Source organism: Ranitomeya imitator, chromosome 3 (genome assembly GCF_032444005.1).
Source record: "Ranitomeya imitator isolate aRanImi1 chromosome 3, aRanImi1.pri, whole genome shotgun sequence".
Taxonomy (NCBI): Eukaryota; Metazoa; Chordata; class Amphibia; order Anura; family Dendrobatidae; genus Ranitomeya; species Ranitomeya imitator.
Genome location: NC_091284.1, coordinates 742,078,374 through 742,098,361, shown reverse-complemented (window position 1 = coordinate 742,098,361; position 19,988 = coordinate 742,078,374). Strand labels below are relative to the sequence as shown.

At 44.5% G+C, this 19,988-nt stretch overlaps 1 protein-coding gene across 3 annotated transcripts in view; it reads right to left on the bottom strand.

Moving 5' to 3' along the window:
- Positions 1-11,431: 11,431 nt before the first annotated feature.
- The window catches only part of SERPINE3 (serpin family E member 3), a 106,603-nt gene continuing 98,046 nt past the window's right edge, over positions 11,432-19,988 (bottom strand). For 2 of the 3 annotated variants that reach the window (XM_069760274.1, XM_069760276.1), the window contains exon 9: positions 11,432-11,584. In XM_069760274.1, coding sequence (XP_069616375.1) covers positions 11,541-11,584 — 44 coding nt within the window. In that variant the 3' untranslated portion in view covers positions 11,432-11,540. The remainder of the gene's footprint in view (positions 11,585-19,988) is intronic. The other variant, XM_069760275.1, reaches the window with a different exon arrangement.

The window sequence follows — 19,988 nt, the reverse complement described above, 5'->3', positions numbered from 1 at the left end:
GGGTAACAGGAGAAATTGGACCCCAAAAGTTGTTGTCCTATTTGTCCTGAGTACGCTGATACCCCATATGTTGGGGTAAACACCTGTTTGGGCACACGGGAGAGCTCGGAAGGGAAGAAGCACTGTTTTACTTTTTCAACGCAGAATTGGCTGGAATTGAGATCGGACACCATGTCGCGTTTGGAGAGCCCCTGATGTGCCTAAACAGTGGAAACCCCACAATTATAACTGAAACCCTAATCCAAACACATCCCTAACCCTAATCCCAACAGTAACCCTAACCACACCTCTAACCCAGACACACCCCTAACCCTAATCCCAACCCTATTCCCAACCGTAAATGTAATCTAAACCCTAACTGTAACTTTAGCCCTAGCCCTAACCCTAGCCCTAATGGGAAAATGGAAATAAATACATTTTTTTAATTTTTCCCTAACTAAGGGGGTGATGAAGGGGGGTTTGATTTACTTTTATAGCGGGTTTTTTAGCGGATTTTTATGATTGGCAGCTGTCACACACTAAAAGACGCTTTTTATTGCAAAAAATATTTTTTGCGTTCCCACATTTTGAGAGCTATAATTTTTCTATATTTTGGTCCACAGAGTCATGTGAGGTCTTGTTTTTTGCGGGACGAGTTGACGTTTTTATTGGTAACATTTTCGGGCACGTGACATTTTTTGATCGCTTTTTATTCCGATTTTTGTGAGGCAGAATGACCAAAAACCAGCTATTCATGAATTTCTTTTGGGGGAGGCGTTTATACCGTTCCGCGTTTGGTAAAATTGATAAAGCAGTTTTATTCTTCGGGTCAGTACGATTACAGCGACACCTCATTTATATCATTTTTTTATGTTTTGGCGCTTTTATACGATAAAAACTATTTTATAGAAAAAATAATTATTTTGGCATCGCTTTATTCTCAGGACTATAACTTTTTTATTTTTTTGCTGATGATGCTGTATGGCGGCTCGTTTTTTGCGGGACAAGATGACGTTTTCAGCGGTACCATGGTTATTTATATCTGTCTTTTTGATCGCGTGTTATTCCACTTTTTGTTCGGCGGTATGATAATAAAGCGTTGTTTTTTGCCTCGTTTTTTTTTTCTTACGGTGTTTACTGAAGGGGTTAACTAGTGGGCCAGTTTTATAGGTCGGGCCGTTACGGACGCGGTGATACTAAATATGTGTACTTTTATTGTTTTTTTTTTTTTTTATTTAGATAAAGAAATGTATTTATGGGAATAATATATATATTTTTTTCATTATTTTGGAATATTTTTTTTTATTTTTTTTTTACACATTTGAAAATTTTTTTTTTTACTTTGTCCCAGGGGGGGACATCACAGATCAGTGATCTGACAGTTTGCACAGCACTCTGTCAGATCACTGATCTGACATGCAGCACTGCAGGCTTCACAGTGTCTGCTCTGAGCAGGCTCTGTGAAGCCACCTCCCTCCCTGCAGGACCCGGATCCGCGGCCATCTTGGATCCGGGGCTCGAGCAGGGAGGGAGGGAGGTAAGACCCTCGCAGCAACGCGATCACATCGCGTTGCTGCGGGGGGCTCAGGGAAGCCCGCAGGGAGCCCCCTCCCTGCGCGGTGCTTCCCTGCACCGCCGGCACATCGCGATCATCTTTGATCGCGGTGTGCCAGGGGTTAATGTGCCGGGGGCGGTCCGTGACCGCTCCTGGCACATAGTGCCGGATGTCAGCTGCGATAGGCAGCTGACACCCGGCCGCGATCGGCGGCGCTCCCCCCGTGAGCGCCGCCGATCGTGCTGGACGTACTATCCCGTCCATGGTCATAGGGGCCCACCCCACATGGACGGGATAGTACGTCCGATGTCAGAAAGGGGTTAAGGAGTGGCCCGTGCTGTCCCTCCGTACAGGGCCCCTGTGGATTCATGGGATTTAAATCTGGTACTGGACGTTCTGAGGGTTTAACCCCTTCCCGACCTTTGACGCACCGTATGCGTCATGAAAACCTGTGCCAATCCGACCTGTGACGCAGCATATGCGTCATGGCCGGATTGGGCTCCTGCAGGCCGGGTGAAAGGGTTAACTGTAATTTCACCCGGCCTGCAGGGACAGGAGGAGTTGTACTTTAGCCCGGGGGGGGGGGGCTTCACAACCCCCCCTTACCCCCTCCACGTGGCTGCGATCGCTCTGATTGGCTGTTGAAAGTGAGACTGCCAATCAGAGCGATTTGTAATATTTCACCTAAAAAACTGGTGAAATATTACAATCCAGCCATGGCCGATGCTGCAATATCATCGGCCATGGCTGGAAACACTGATGTGCCCCCCCCCCCTACCGATCGCCCCCCCCCAGCCCCCCGATCTGTGGTCCGCTCCCCCGTGCTCCAATCCCACCCCCCATGCTCCAATCCCACCCTCCTGCAGTCCGATCCACCCCCCCGCACTGCGATCCACCCCCCCATGCTCTGATCCACCACCCCGTGCTTCCCCTCCTCCCCCCCCCCCCCCCCCCGCAACCATCATACTTACCGAGCCTCCCGGGGTCCGTCCGTCTTCTTTCCTGGGCGCCGCCATCTTCCAAAATGGCGGGCGCATGCGCAGTGCGCCCGCCGAATCTGCCGGCCGGCAGATTCGTTTCAAGTGCATTTTGATCACTGTGATAAAACCTCAGTGATCAAAATAAAAAAAATACTAAATGACACCCCCCTTTGTCACCCCCATAGGTAGGGACAATAATAAAATATAGAAATTTTTTTTTTTCTTCCACTAAGGTTGGGATTAGGGCTAGGGTTAGGGTATGTGCACACGTATTCTGGTCCTCTGCGGATTTTTCCGCAGCGGATTTGATAAATCCGCAGTGCTAAACCGCTGCGGATTTATCGCGGATTTACCACGGTTTCTGCGCATTTCACTGCAGTTTACTATTGGAGCAGTTGTAAAACCGCTGCGGAATCCGCACAAAGAAGTGACATGCTGCGGAATGTAAACCGCTGCGTTTCCGTGCAGTTTTTCTGCAGCATGTATACAGCGATTTTTGTTTCCAATAGGTTTACATTGAACTGTAAACTCATGGGAAACTGCTGCGGATCCGCAGCGTTTTCCGCAGCGTGTGCACATACCTTTAGAATTAGGCTATGTGCACACGGTGCGGATTTGGCTGCAGATCCGCAGCGGATTGGCCGCTGCGGATTCGCAGCAGTGTTCCATCAGGTTTACAGTACCAAGTAAACCTATGGAAAACCAAATTCGCTGTGCCCATGGTGCGGAAAATACAGCGCGGAAACGCTGCGTTGTATTTTCCGCAGCATGTCAATTCTTTGTGTGGATTCCGCAGCGCTTTACACCTGTTCCTCAATAGGAATCCGCAGGTGAAATCCGCACAAAAAACACCGGAAATCCGCGGTAAATCCACAGGTAAAACGCAGTGCCTTTTACCCACGGATTTTTCAAAAATGGTGCGGAAAAATCTCACAAACCGCAACGTGGGCACATAGCCTTAGGGTTGTGGTTAGGGTTGTGATTAGGGTTATGGCTACAGTTGGGATTAGGGTTAGGGGTGTGTTGGGGTTAGTGTTGGAGGTAGAATTGAGGGGTTTTCACTGTTTAGGCACATCAGGGGTCTCCAAACGCAACATGGCCCACCATTGATTCCAGCCAATCTTGTATTCAAAAAGTCAAATGGTGCTCCCTCACTTCCGAGCCCCGACGTGCGCCCAAACAGTGGTTTACCCCCACATATGGGGTACCAGCATACTCAGGATAAACTGCGCAACAATTATTGGGGTCCAATTTCTCCTGTTACCCTTGTGAAAATAAAAAATTGCTTGCTAAAACATCATTTTTGAGGAAAGAAAAATGATTTTTTATTTTCACGGCTCTGCGTTGTAAACGTCTGTGAAGCACTTGGAGTTCAAAGTGCTCACCACATATCTAGATAAGTTCCTTGGGGGTCTAGTTTCCAGAATGGGGTCACTTGTGGGGGGTTTCTACTGTTTAGGCACACCAGGGGCTCTGCAAGCGCAACGTGACGCCCACAGAGCATTCCATCAAAGTCTGCATTTCAAAAGTCACTACTTCCCTTCCAAACCCCGACCTGTGCCCAAATAGTGGTTTACCCCCACATATGGGGTATCGGCGTACTCAGGAGAAACTGGACAACAACTTTTGGGGTTAAATTTCTCCTGTTACCCTTGGGAAAATAAAAAATTGCGGGCTAAAAAATCATTTTTGAGAAGATTTTTTTTTATTTTCATGGTTCTGCGTTATAAACTTCTTTGAAGCACTTGGGGGTTCAAAGTGCTCACCACACATCTAGATTAGTTCCTTTTGGAGGTCTAGTTTCCAAAATGGGGTCATTTGTGGGGGATCTGCAATGTTTAGGCTCTCCAGGACAAACTGGACAACATTTGGGGTCCAATTTCTCCTATTACCCTTGGCAAAATAAGAAATTCCAGGCTAAAAAATAATTTTTGAGGAAAGAAAAATTATTTTTTATTTTCATGGCTCTGCGTTATAAACTTCTGTGAAGCACCTGGGGGTTTAAAGTGCTCAATATGATCTAGATAAGTTCCTTGGGGGGTCCAGTTTCCAAAATGGGGTCACTTGTGGGGGAGCTCCAATGTTTAGGCACACAGGGGCTCTCCAAACGTGACATGGTGTCCGCTAACGATGGAGATAATTTTTCATTCAAAAAGTCAAATGGCGCTCCTTCCCTTCCGAACCTTACCATGTGCCCAAACAGTAGTTTACCCCCACATGTGAGGTATCGGTGTACTCAGGAGAAATTGCCCAACAAATTTTAGGATCCATTTTACCCTGTTGCCCATGTGAAAATGAAAAAATTGAGGCTATAAGAATTTTTTTGTGAAAAAAAAGTACTTTTTCATTTTTACGGATCAATTTGTGAAGCACCTGAGGGTTTAAAGTGCTCACTATGCATCTAGATAAGTTCCTTGGGGCATCTAGTTTCCAAAATGGGGTCACTTGTGGGGGAGCTCCAATTTTTAGGCACACGGGGGCTCTCCAAACACGACATGGTGTCTGCTAAAGAGTGCAGCCAATTTTTCTTTCAAAAAGTCAAATGGCGCTCCTTCCCTTCTAAGCCCTGCCGTGCGCCCAAACAGTGGTTTACCCCCACATATGAGGTATCAGCGTGCTCAGGGCAAATTGGACAACAACTTTCGTGGTTCAGTTTCTCCTTTTACCATTGGGAAAATAAAAAAAATTGTTGCTAAAAGATCATTTTTGTGACTAAAAAGTTAAATGTTCATTTTTTCCTTCCATGTTGCTTCTGCTGCTGTAAAGCACCTGAAGGGTTAATAAACTTCTTGAATGTGGTTTTGTGCACCTTGAGGGGTGCAGTTTTTATAATGGTGTCACTTTTGGGTATTTTCAGCCATATAGACCCCTCAAACTGACTTCAAATGTGAGGTGGTCCCTAAAAAAAATGGTTTTGTAAATTTCGTTGTAAAAATGAGAAATCGCTGGTCAAATTTTAACCCTTATAACTTCCTAGCAAAAAAAAATTTTGTTTCCAAAATTGTGCTGATGTAAAGTAGACATGTGGGAAATGTTATTTATTAACTATTAACTATTTTGTGTCACATAACTCTCTGGTTTAACAGAATAAAAATTCAAAATGTGAAAATTGTGAAATTTTAAAAATTTTCGCCAAATTTCCGTTTTTATCACAAATAAACACAGAATTTATTGACCTAAATTTACCACTAACATGAAGCCCAATATGTCACGAAAAAACAATCTCAGAACCGCTAGGATCTGTTGAAGCGTTCCTGAGTTATTACCTCATAAAGGGACACTGGTCAGAATTGCAAAAAACGGCCAGGTCTTTAAGGTCAAAATAGGCTGGGTCATTAGGGGTTAAGCCTCTCAGGGAGGTTCCCCTATCAGTTCTGTCTTGGAAGGTGGCCTTTCTTGTGGCCATCACTTCTGTCCGCCGCGTTTCCGAGTTGGTGGCTCTCTTGCCGACCTCCTTTCTTGGACATCCACCAGGACAAGGTGGTCCTCAGGCCTCCGCCTTCCTTTCTTCCTAAGGCCTGTCCCACACATCCAGATAATTCGGTACCGGAAAAATCGGTACCGTAGTTATCAGTGTCCGTGCTCACGTGGCACATCAGTGTGGCAAACGTGCGGCAGCCGTGTGCCGACTGGGTACCACACGCACCGTTAAGCGCTGTCCCCTGCTTTGGGTGCTGAATACAGAATTCATTCATTCCTTCCTGAAAATAAAGTTCCTGGTAATCTCCCCCCTCCCTCCCCCTGTGCGCCCGCCCACTGGCATTAAAATTCTTACCCGACTCCCTCGATGCTTCCTCCAGTGTCGCAGCTCTTCCTGTATGAGTGGTCACGTGGTGCCGCTTATTAGTGATGAATGTGTCTCCACCCCTATGGGAGGTGGAGCCGCATATTCATCACTGTAATGTGCGGCACCATGTGACCGCTCATACAGGAAGAGCTGCGACGCTGGAGGAAGTATTTTAATGCCGGCGGCCGCACAGGGGGAGAAAGGGGGGAGATTACCGGGAACTTTATTTTCACAAAAAAAAAAGATTTTTCATTCACTGGAGAGAAGAAATGAATGGGGCTTCAGCACCACAAGCTGGGGGGACAGCGCTTACAGTAGCGCTGTCTCCTGCACGGCACACGGACTGCACATGGACAGCATCTGTGTGCGGTACATGTTTTACACGGACCCATTGACTTTAATGGGTCCGTGTGATACGTGCGCTCCCACGAACACTGACATGTCTCCGTGTTTATCAAATGGACACACGGTCCGTGAAAACACGCTGACATGTGCAGAGACACATTGATTTTAATGTGTCTACGTGTGTCAATGTCTCCGGTACGTGAGGAAACTGTCACCTCACGTACCGGAGCCACTGACGTGTGAAACCGGCCTAAAGTGGTTTCCACATTCCACCTCAACGAGGACATTGTTCTACCTTCCTTTTGTCCAGCTCCGACTCATCCTCAGGAGCGATCGCTGAACATGCTGGACCGCGTCAGGGCAGTGAGGATCTACCTGGATAGAACGTCCGCTTTCCGGAAGACTGATTCTCTTTTCGTCATTCCGCACGCGCAGAGGCTTGCCGGCTTCCAAGGCGACTATTGCTCGCTGGATCAGATCGGCAATTTTGGAGGCTTACCGTGTCAAGAACAGAGGGCCCCCTCCTGGGGTAAAGGCTCACTCTACCCGGGCAGTCGGCGCCTCCTGGGCGGTACACCACAGGGCTTCTGCCCTACAGCTTTGCAAAGCGGCATCCTGGTCTTCCATCCACACGTTCGCCAAATTTTACAAGGTCCATACCTACGCTTCGGCGGATGCCTTCCTAGGCAGAAGGATTTTGCAGGCGGCAGTGGTGAGTCCTCTGACCTGATGGAAGTCTGTTTTTCCCACCCCAGGGACTGCTTTTGGACGTCCCATGGTTCCTGTGTTTCCCAATGAGAGGCGATGGAGAACAGGATTTTTGGTTGTTTACCGTAAAATCTGTTTCTCGGAGTCTCCATTGGGGGGACACAGCACCCTCCCATGTTCAGTTTCTGTTGTTCTATGACTGTTCTCACGTTTACAGTTCTCATGTTTGTGGTTATGGTTTTCAACCTTGTTGTTTATCTCCTACTGTTTTCTCACTAACTGAAGTGTATAATGTCAGTCGGTGGGGTGTACACTGCAGAGGAGGAGCTAACTTTTTTGTGCATAGTGTCAGCCTCCTAGTGGCAGCAGCATACACCCATGGTTCCTGTGTCCCCCAATGGAGGCTCCGAGAAACAGATTTTACGGTAAGCAACCAAAAATCCTGTTTTATGCTAACCCTGACTCCACTAAAATGGACCCCAACTCCTCAGTCGGGTTATAGCCCTAACAGTGCTGACTGAAACCTTCAGTAGTTACAAATTGTTCTGTAACTATTGCCATCAGTTTGTTCTGCAACAGTAAGGTTTCAAAGGTATTGAGAGAGCTCACTGATTTTACCCATCATGAGATGTTTCTTTTGTGGCACTTTGGTAATGGGACATTATTTTTCACTAAGTGTCAGGATTGCTTTCTAATTACTGATGGATTTGAGCTAGTGTTATAATTTGCTAAGGCTTTTTGCACCTTTTTCTTCACGTTTTCAATACTTTTTCCCTGTCATTTTTCATTTAACTTAATTTATGGAATCTATTGTTTCCTTTTTTACCTGTGTGGATTAGATGGATTGTTGAATGAAATTCTTACCAGATTTGAGTAAATAGCACCTTTAGAAATATTGGCTTAGAAAATTGATGACCCATTCAATACTTATTTCACTCCCTAAGCTAAATCTATAGAGTTTATAAGTAAGAGTATATGTTTGTTAAACTTCGAAACACTTTGATAATAAAACTGCGCAAATACAGCTCCTTGTATATCAGATTCTTATTTCTCCAGCAGCGTGGAATTATCCCACAAAATTTTTTCTTCCCTTTTGAGTCTTGTCTGGTGACCTGTGGATCTGAAGCAGCTGATTGCTCATAAAGTGTTCTGATACTAAACTTTATCAGGTTAGCAAATCTTGTTTCAAATTATACTGTCGGATAATACCCGATTTCACTTTTTAGCTCCCTAGCTCTCCAAAGCTGAAAATGTAAAAGCACTGAGCTGGAACTTTTACAGTTTCTCTGCTGAAAATCTTGGCCGGTTCTGTCCAGAAATGTTCAAGGATCACTGCATTAGTACAGGTCCCCTGCCGGGCTCTTTTACTTGCAGTAACGACATCCTTTTATTGGAACATGTGACTGCTGCAGCCAGTCGTTGGCTTTACTTTCTGCACGTGAACACTGCAGCAGTGATCTAGAGACCATTGGAGGGGACCTTCCTGCATCAGAAATAGTGATTCATTTATTTATTGCATTTTGTATAAACTGAGATGAGAACAAGAGAATTGAGTCTAATGATTGATCACATATTGATATTTCGTCACTTGGAAATTCAAGATTAAATCAAGAGATCTGAGAACTGGCCTCTGGTGTTTACAATGGGAAACCGATAAAGGGGAAATTTTTTACATTTTTTTTTTCTTTTGAACATTGGCTGTCATGGCCTGAAAAACATGTACTTTAGGGAGGTTCCATCAGAATTTTAAGGATAAAGACTCGTATGAAGAGGAAGAACCTATGGAGAACAGGGGAAGATCCATCAGACAGGGTAAGCAAAGGATGGTAAAGATGAGATTTAAAGCATGTAAGTAGACAGCTGTGTATATGAAATCGAGCACGACTATATACAATGACCATTATCCTGTCCATCTATAGCATAGAAGTTTCTTGTTCACATGTCGAGAGCCAGGCTTTGACCTGTGAATGGGAAGTTACTACCCTTCAAACATAGAAGATGGGTACTTGCACAAAACATTTTTCAAGTTTAAGGTTGTTTTTGTTTTCTTTTGAGATCCTCCAAATGGTCCCTAGGAATTTCACATCCCAGTAAGGCTGTCCACATGTTGCATTTTTTGCAATCTTTTTTTCCAAAGGCAAAACCTGCTCTCTTGGCAGTAAGAAATGTGCCTCAAAGCAGGTTTTGCTTAGTTTTGGTTGCCTTTTTAGAATAAATCTTGAAAGAAGTCAGACTTGTTAACCAGATGTAGGGCAGGTTGCCTATAGTGAGAGAACCCCTGAAAGAAGTTGGGTAATAGCTAAGGACTGAATGGGCAGTATGGGCTGGTATGCGGTACCACCTTGTTAAGGCCTTGAGATTTGTCTAAATCATTAAAATAGAGGATATCTTTCTGTACAATAGGTATAAATCTGGGACCATTTATTTTTCAGTTAGAGTAGATGCCCCCAATTCTAATTGCCACCTAAATACATAAGTTACATGTGTGTGACAAAGCTTTGAATCAATGAGCACGGCTTTAGAGGTTGTCCACTACAACATCATTGATGACCCTTTCCTTAGGATAGGTCATCAATGTCTGATTGTGCGCGGTCCAACATCTGGCACCCCCGCAGATCAGCGGTTGGCAATTGAGCAGTTGCGGATGGCGGGGGTGCCCGGTGTCTGACCCTAACTAATCAGACATTGATGGCCAAAGTAGTGGACTACCTCAGTAAGGACTGGGGAATGAGGGAAGGATCATTTTGGTTAAAATGATGTGACTGGTTTGGAGGCGGAAAAAATGAAGGATGACATGAAAGTACATTTACTGGTGATATAGGAAAACATCAGACTAGGGTGTGCATTGCTTTACTGCAAAACGGAGAATTATTTGACACCCTCATTGGCATGGGTGAAAAGAATATGGAAAACCTTGGTCAAAGTTACACAAGTATTGCTGATTATTTTTATTTTATATAAAAAAAAATCCTCACAATTACAAAAGGATTCTCTCAAATTTCATACTCCTATAAATATTTGCATAAAAACACAACTTGTTAAAGCTGTGTACTGAGGCGCTGTTCGCATCAGTGTCTTATTCAGTTTCGGTGTGGTCTACAGCAGCGGTCTGACTGGTAAAGAGCCCTGATAAAAACCTAATGGATCATTTTTAGAAGTCTGTTTTAAAATGGATCTAGTAAGGGCCACCATGTCGCTGATCAGAACTGTCAAACTTTTTTTTAAGATTCCTCCTGATAGAGAAACCCTTTACTTTTGACATCCACAGTACTTCCAAAATCAGAGCAGGCAAGCTCATCAGTCTCTTACTTAGAGCAGCTTTAAGTCTGAGTCTAAAACATCCAGGAATATTATAGATTTTGGACTATTTCACCGACAAACCTATCCATTACAGTAAATGGCTGCCCACTCTCCCCAGTCCCACAAGACTCCAGTAGAAAACCCTAACCATGACATACAAAGCCATCCACAACCTGTCTCCTCCATACATCTGCGACCTCGTCTTCCGGTACTTACCTACACGCAACCTCTGACCCTCACAAAATCTCCTTCTCTACTCCCCTGTTATCTCCTCTTCCCACAATCGCATACAAGAATTCTCTCGCGCATCACCCCTACTCTGGAACTCTCAACCACAACATATCAGACTTTCACCTACCATCGAAACCTTCAAAAAGAACCTGAAGACCCACCTCTTCCGACAAGTCTACAACCTGCAGTAACCACCGATCGACCAAACCACTGCACGACCAGTTCTATCCTCACCTATTGTATCCTCTTTCATCCCTTGTAGACTGTGATCCCTCGTGGGCAGGGTCCTCTCTCCTCCTGTACCCAGTTGTGACTTGTATTGTTCAAGATTATTGTATTTGTTTTTATGTATACCCCTCCTCACATGTAAAATGCCATGGAATAAATAATAATCTTTAATTAAAAAAAATGTATGGTATGTCTTGACCTCTTCATGATCAATAATAAATGCAACAAGTTTTTACTGTGGGTGTTTCTTTAGTACTTGTCTAAGTTGTCTTTTTTATTCAATTTCAATCAATTGACTAACCAGAAAAGAAAACTAATTGTAAAACGAGTCAAGGTTTTATTTAGAATAGTCTATACAATAAAAATGGTTTCATACTTTGTCAAGAAAACACAGGAATAATAAATATAGAAACACTTGACTGCTCATTCAGTGCAAAGGATTTGTGACTCTTCCTATGAACAGCACCAAACCTGTAAGAAACCAAAATAATTGTAATTAGAAACTACATTAAGGGTATGGATAGACCATCATAAAAGAGACATTTTTGTGACTTTATTGCTTTTCATTTTGCTGGCTTTTTATATGCTGCAGTTTTAAAATTTACCCACATTGCCACCCTTGAAATTGTTCCAGAAGATGAAGTATTTCTCACAGAAAATTATTGCAATTACACATGGTTTGTTATACACATTGTTTTTTCCTTTGTGTGTTTGGAACAATGGAAAATGGCAAATTGGACATAATTTTGCACAAATTACTGGCCGAAAAAGATGTGGCACCTTTCCAAAAATGTTGATAAATTACTTTTTGAACAAGCATCACCTTCTTGAAACAGTCACATATAGCAAGTAACAGGTGTGGGCAATATGAAAATCACACCTGAAACCAGATAAAAGGGGAGATGTTGGCTCAATCTTTAAATTGTGCGTCTGTGTGTGCGCGTACCCCACTAAGCATGGAGAACATAGTAACATAGTTAGTAAGGCTGAAAAAAGACATTTGTCCATCCAGTTCAGCCTATATTCCATCATAATATATCCCCAGAACTACGTCCTTCTACAGAACCTAATAATTGTATGATACAATATTGTTCTGCTCCAGGAAGACATCCAGGCCTCTCTTGAACCCCTTGACTGAGTTCGCCATCACCACCTCCTCAGGCAAGCAATTCCAGATTCTCACCGCCCTAACAGTAAAGAATCCTCTTCTATGTTGGTGGAAAAACCTTCTATCCTCCAGACGCAAAGAAGAACAGAAAGAAGAGAACTGTATGATAACCAAAATTGTAGAAAAATATCAATAATAAGGTTACAAGTCCATCTCCAGAGATCTTGAAGTTCCTTTGTCCACTGTGCTCAACATAATCAAGAAGTTTACAACCTGTGGCACTGCAGCTAATCTCCCTGCACGTGGACGGCAGAGAAAAATTGAAGAAAAGTTGCAACGCAGGATAGTCCGGATGGTCGATGTCCTGCAGGCTACGGGTGCATCAGTGTCAGCACGAACTACCAGTCAAGATTTGAATGAAATGAGAATATGGCAAGAGCCCCCCACTGCTAACACTGAGACATAGAAAAAGCTAGACTGCAGGTTGCCAAAATCCTTCTGGGAAAGTGTCTTTTGAGACCAACATAGAGCTTTTTGGTAAAGCACCTCATACTACTGATTACAAAACAGAATGAGGCCTACAGCGAAAATAATGCAGTACCTACTGTCAAATATGGTGGAGGTTCAAAGATGTTTGTGGAGACTGGGTCAGCAGGTGCCCTAGTTCGCTAGCCTAAACCGCATGGACCAGGGATCATCCCACCAAACGCCATCTCTCCTTTTACCGTGGGCATAATACTACTCTGCCAACACAGGGTGAGGGTAAAACCATGAGGCAATATTTTATTGCACGACAAAACCAGCAAATACATAGAACAGTCCCAGCAAAATACCCAAGATTGCAATTTTGCAGAGTCTCATCCTTCCGCTGACTTGCCGGGATAAGCAGCTGTGACTTTAGAGCTCAAAAGTATATAATGTTAGGCACACCGGCGCTCACAAAAGTGTTAGATATAGGTTAAAGCTGCTGGTGCCTAGACAGCTGCTGTGCTCAGTCTGTCAATACCAAAGAAAACGAATAAAGTTAAAACAAAGGTCACCGCGCTACCCTGTTCAGAATAGAATAAATAGTTGGTAAAAGAAAAGTCAGTTTCTATATAAACCTTGAGGCTTTGGTGCTTTGAAGATATACCAATTAATACATAACCAATCTAATATAGATATACTGATTGCCAATCGTTACCAACCACCGATAATAGCAATCATGCACCAAGAAAAAATAGCACAATAGGTCCCAGTCACAAAAAGTAGAAAAAAACACTTACTGGTGTTGCACCACTGCAGTGCCGGTGCTGTGTCTTTTTTGCATCGTAATGTGCCGGCGAAGAGACCAGTAGGCTGATTCCAAGTGTGTGGAGACAATTGGTGCTTGAAAGGGACAAATGTGCACGCTGCTACATGAAACACACTGACTTTTCTCGCTGAGGATCTGTTTATACCAAGGAAGGTGATGGGCACAAGGGGGCATTCTTTGCGTCTGGAGGAGAGAAGGTTTTTCCACCAACATAGAAGAGGATTCTTTACTGTTAGGGCAGTGAGAATCTGGAATTGCTTGCCTGAGGAGGTGGTGATGGCGAACTCAGTCGAGGGGTTCAAGAGAGGCCTGGATGTCTTCCTGGAGCAGAACAAGATTGTATCATACAATTATTAGGTTCTGTAGAAGGATGTAGATCTGGGGATTTATTATGATGGAATATAGGCTGAACTGGATGGACAAATGTCTTTTTTCGGCCTTACTAACTATGTTACTATGTTACTATGACGTGCAATGCCTCCGTGAGTCCAGTCCAGAATTGGGGGTCGAAGCGGCGATGCAGGGTGGTAGAAATCCGGGGAGCGTCATCCCTTATTGGAATTGTACCGCTGCGCTCGCCAGCCGTGCCTCGGCCGAAGGCGCCGCTAGACTGTAGCGGTGTGTGAAGGGGGCGTGGTCTGGGTGACGTCACCTAGAGCTGAAAGCATGGAGCAGGGGACGGAAGCTGAACAGGGCCAATTGCCAACGCGTTTTGAAGGTCACCGGACCTTCTCCGTCTGGGCTGTTTTGGTTCTGGATGTCATCTGCTCCTTATATAGAGCCTGCCCACTGCTACTAGTCATGAAATTAACCAAAACGAACCCCCAATTGAGAGGTCTAGAGCTAGTTGTAAATTGAATGTGGCTGGGTTTGCATTGAAAATAAGTTGCATTATCTGATGTAAAATCCCCCTTTAAATTAAGATTTGACCACTATTATATCCCAATATACATCTTTTTTTAAAAATGAAACCTACATATGAGACCTTTATTAACCCCTTAACGACCACCGATATGCCTTTTAACGGCGGCAGTTAAGGGTACTTAAACCACAGCGCCGTTGATTAACGGCGCTGTGGAAAAAGTGAATAGCGCCCCCCAGTCGGATTTTCTCTGGGGTCTCGAATGCTGGGGGTAGCCGAGACCCCAGAGAACATGATTCGGGTTTTTTTTTACCGACTCCTGGGTTGCGATCGCCGGTAATTAACCATTTACCGGTGGTCGCAAAAAAACCCGCAATTTCCCATGTAATTTCTGTCCTCCGATGTGATCGCATATCAGAGGACAGAGAAATTGCCCCCCGATACGCACATGTCTCCCCTGGTGCTCCTCGTGGCTCCTGATGGGCGCCTCCATCTTTTTCCAGCAAAAAAATGGCGGGCACATGCGCAGTGCGCCCGCCGGCCAGCACCCGGAAGATCTTTGGGGTCTCGGCTGCCAGGGGTAGCCGAGACCCCAAAGAACATGATCGGGGTCAGTTTTTACCGACCCCTGTTTTGCCATCGCCGGTAATTAACTGTTTACCGGCGGTCGCAAAAAAAAAAAGCGATCTGTCATTTTCTGTCCTCTGATGTGATCGCACATCAGAGGACAGAGAAATAGGGGGATTCGGGGACCCTGGATCCTCCTTCGTCCCCTCCTGCCCGCCGGCTTCTTCATCGGGAAAGAAAATGGCGGGCGCAGTGCGCCTGCCATGATCTGCCGGCCGGCAGCTAGAGGAGTTGGGGCTTAATTTAGGGTTAGGGTTGGGGCTAAATTTAGGGCTAGGGTTAGGCTTCTTTTACACTTGCGTCGGCCCGACGTACCGACGCACGTTGTGAAAATTGTGCACAACGTGGGCAGCGGATGCAGTTTTTCAACGCATCTGCCCAGTCTAGGTCCTGGGGAGGAGGGGGCAGAGTTACGGCCATGCATGCGTGGTTGGAAATGGCGGACGCGACGTACAAAAAAAAGGTTACATTGAACTTTTTTTTTGTGACGGTCCGCCAAAACACAATGGATCCAGTGCACGACGGACGCAACGTGTGGCCATCCGTCGGCACTACAAGTCTATGGGCAAAAACTGCATCCTGCGGGCACATTTACAGGATCATATTTTTGTCCAAAACGACTGATTGCAACGGATGCCACACGACGCAAGTGTGAAAGTAGCCTTAGGGTTGGGGCTAAAGTTAGGGTTAGGGTTGGGGCTAAAGTTAGGGTTGGGGCTAAATTTAGGGTTAGGGGTAAAGTTAGGGTTGGGGCTAAAGTGTTAGGGTTAGAGTTGGGATTAGGGTTGGTATTAGGGTTAGGGTTGGCATTAGGGTTACGTTTGGGATTAGGGTTAGGTTTGGGATTAGGGTTAGGGGTGTATTGGGATTAGGGTTAGGTTTGAGGTTAGGGTTGAGATTAGGATTAGGGGTGTGTTGGATTTAGGGTTTTGGTTATGGTTGAGATTAGGGTTGTTTTGGGGTTAGGGTTGTGATTAGGATTATGGATCGGGTTGGGATTAGGGTTAGGGGTGTGTTGGGGTTAGGGTTGGAGTTAGAATTGGGGGGGTTTCCACTGTTTAAGTACATCAGGGGGTCTCCAAACATGACAGCCAATTTTGCGCTCAAAAAGTCAAATGGTGCTCCCTCTCTTCTGAGCTCTGCCGTGCGCCCAAACAGTGGTTTACCCCCACATATGGGGCATCAGCGTACTCGGGATAAATTGGACAAAAACTTTTGGGGTCCAATTTTCTTGTTACCCTTGTGAAAATAAAAACTTGGGCTAAAAAATATTTTTTGTGGAAAAAAAATATTTTTTATTTTCACGACTCTGCATTATAAACTTCTGTGAAGCACTTGGGCATTCAAAGTTCTCATTACACATCTAGATAAGTTCCATGGGGGTCTAGTTTCCAAAATGGGGTCACTTGGGGGTTTGTACTGTTTAGACACATCAGGGGCTCTCCAAACACGACATGGCGTCCGATCTCAATTCCAGCCAATTCTACATTGAAAAAGTAAAACGGCACTCCTTCTCTTCCAAGCTCTGCGGTGTGCCCAAACAGTGGTTTACCCCCACATATGGGGTATCGACGTACTCAGGAGAAATTGCACAACAACTTTTGTGGTCTAATTTCTCCTGTTACCCTTGCGAAAATAAGAATTTGTGGACGAAAAGATCATTTTTGTGTGAACAAATGCGATTTTTTTTATTTTCACGGCTCTACGTTATAAACTTCTGTGAAGCACTTGGGGGTTCAAAGTGCTCACCACACATCTAAATAAGTTCCTTTAAGGGGTCTAGTTTACAAAATGGTGTCAGTTGTGGGGGGTTTCCACTGTTTAGGCACATTAGGGGCTCTCTAAACGTGACATGGCATCCAATCTCAATTCCAGCCAATTCTACATTGAAAAAGTCAAACGGCGCTCCTTCACTTCCAAGCTCTGCGGAGCGTCCAAACAGTGGTTTACCCCCACATATGGGGTATCAGCGTATTCAGGAGAAAGTGCACAACAAAATGTATGGTTAAATTTCTGTTTTTACACTTGTGAAAATAAAAAAAATGGTTCTGAAGTAAAATGTTTGCAAAAAAAAGTTAAATGTTCATTTTTTCCTTCCACATTGTTTCAGTTCCTGTGAAGCACGTAAAGGGTTAATAAACTTCTTGAATATGGTTTTGAGCACCTTGAGGGGTGCAGTATTTAGAATGGTGTCACACTTGGTTATTTTCTATCATATAGACCCCTCAAAATGACTTCAAATGTGATGTGATGTCCCTAAAAAAAAATGGTGTTGTAAAAATGAGAAATTGCTGGTCAACTTTCAACCCTTATAACTCCCTAACAAAAAAAAAATTTTTGGTTCCAAAATTGTGCTGATGTAAAGTAGACATGTGGAAAATGTTATTTATTAACTATTTTTTGTGACATATCTCTCTGATTTAAGGGCATAAAAATACAAAGTTTGAAAATTGCAAAATTTTTAAATTTTCGCCATATTCCGTTTTTTTCATAATCACCAGTAATATTCATTAAGTACCAAATTGGCTCTGTCACTAAGGGGTTAAACTAATTTAAAAATTATGTATAATTAAACTAAAGGTTGGATTTCTTTACCTACTCTATGATAGAAGTTGGGTGGCCCTGTTCAGCTTCCGTCCCCTTCAGGAGCCAATGTTGGGGGGGATTAGAGGACAGGAAGCATAAAAGTATAGAGTATTCGGAAATCTGGGATAAAGTACCAAAAATAGACGGATGTATGCAAGTTGTCACTTAATACAGCGCTCACGTTCGATGATGCAGGGCTTGTAAAGGATCCATATGATAGGAAGGAGAAGGCTTTCTGAAGAAAGTTTGGGAATCCGGGGTGGCAGCCTTTAAACCAAATAAAGCACCACATGTATGGTGAGATCTCTGAGCATATGTGGCTTAGCCAAATAGAGGCACAGATTAGAAACAAATGCCCAAGAGATCAGTTGCTTGCCAGCCTTACAAACATAGCAAAGGCAGCAGATTTCCCCATGGATGCTTCAGCTGACGCAGTGCAAATGACAACATGTACATGTGCCTTCTCGAATTCTGCCAGAAGGGCCCTTCGGCTAAAAAATTGGACTGGGGACTTCCGCTTTCAGTCTAGGCTCTGTGGTATTCCCTTCGAGGGTGAATATCTTTTCAGATCATCCTTTTGACAAGATTTTGAATAAGGCCACAGATTAAAAAAAGGGTTCCCCCAAACCAGTGACCCAAAATTCAAAAGACCTTTTCGTGCATCAAGAAGGAGCACACGGGATTGTTCCAAGACAGAGGGACCCAAAATGTAAGGGGTTCCTTTTTAAATTAAACTACAGATGTAGTGTTATACGGGATATGGTAGTATATCACGGACGTGACATGTATTGTCGAACTTGTATTTATTTGTGTACTAAACTAACCAAACAGAGTTCCTCTCATGCACTGTAAACAACTGAAGCGCCCTTTAAAACTAGGGTTTTATGTTCTTGGGGTGGATCCTCTCCATGGTGCTATCGTGGGTTCTCGAAAATTCGATTACCTTGTGATGTGCCAACTAGTGGTGTATAAGAAGATGGGAATGTATCGCACAGACACAGGTCTCCTTCGTTCTGAATCCAGGACCGGTTGCTGGGTCTTGTAGTCCCACAAACCTGTATATTAGTAAAGGGCTGGATTTAGGGGTTAACCAGAAAGTGATGGGTGGGACTGGTTAACCACATACCACCCAGTGGGGGGGGGGGGTGCTCCTGTGATGTCAGAAAGGTCCTATATGTTTCCTGGTTGCACCACACGGGAAGGCTGGGCATGTGTGAGACTGGAGATCCTGAAAGTCCAGGAAACTACTGAGTGTCTGCACTACTGACAGGACCTATATGAAGCCAGGCTGGGAAACCTGAAAATCTGTTAACCCCTTAATGACCGCCAATACGTCTTTTAACTGACGTGAGATATAAGAGAATGGCATCCTCATACAGGTGACAATCCAGCAGTTGTCGGCTGTACACTACAGCTGACAACTTGCTGCATCAGCCACGATCAGTGTTTGCACCGTCCATATCTGTTTAACCCCTTAGGCTACTTTCACACTAGTGTTGTGTGACGTATGTCGCAATGCGTCGTTTTGGAGAAAAAACGCATCCTGCAAAGTTGCCCGCAGGATGCGTTTTTTTTCCATAGACTTGTATTAGCCAACGCATTGCGACATATGGCCACACGTCGCATCCGTCGTGCGACGGATGTGTCGTGTTTTGGTGGACCGTCGGCACAAAAAAAGTTGCATGTAAAAATAGATACCAATAAAAGTAAAACTAATTGAGACATCAGTAGGTTAAGTGTTTTTTGAATATCCATATTGAATCAGGAGCCCCATATAATGCTCCATAAAGTTTATGATGGCCCCATAAGATGCTCCGTATTAAAATATGCCCCATATAATCCTGCATAAAGGTTAATAATGACCCCATAAGATGCTCCATAGACACATTTGCCCAATATAATGCTGCACAAACGTTATGGCCCCATAAAATACTCCATACAGATATTTGCCCCATATAGTGCTGCACAAACGTTGATTATGGCCTCATACAGACACTTGCCCCATATAGAGCTGCACAAAAGTTATGGCCCCATAGATGCTCCGCACAGCCACTTGCCCCTTATAGTGCTGCACAAGTGTTATGGCCCCATGGATGCTCTGCACAGCCACTTGGCCCCATTTGCTGTTGCTGCGATTAAAAAAAAAATCATACTCACCTCTCCGTCGCTCAAGTCCCCGGCACTTGCTATATTCACCTGCTCCTCTTTCCGGCTCCGCTTCATCTTCAGCGTCTTCTGCGCTGACGTTCAGGCAGAGGGCGCGCACTAACCACGTCACCGCGCCCTCTGACCTGAGCATCACTGCTGAAGGCGGAGCGGTGCCAGAACGAGGAGCAGGTGATTATCACGCAGCGCTCCCCTCCCCTTTATACTCACCTGCTCCTGGCGCGGTCCCTGC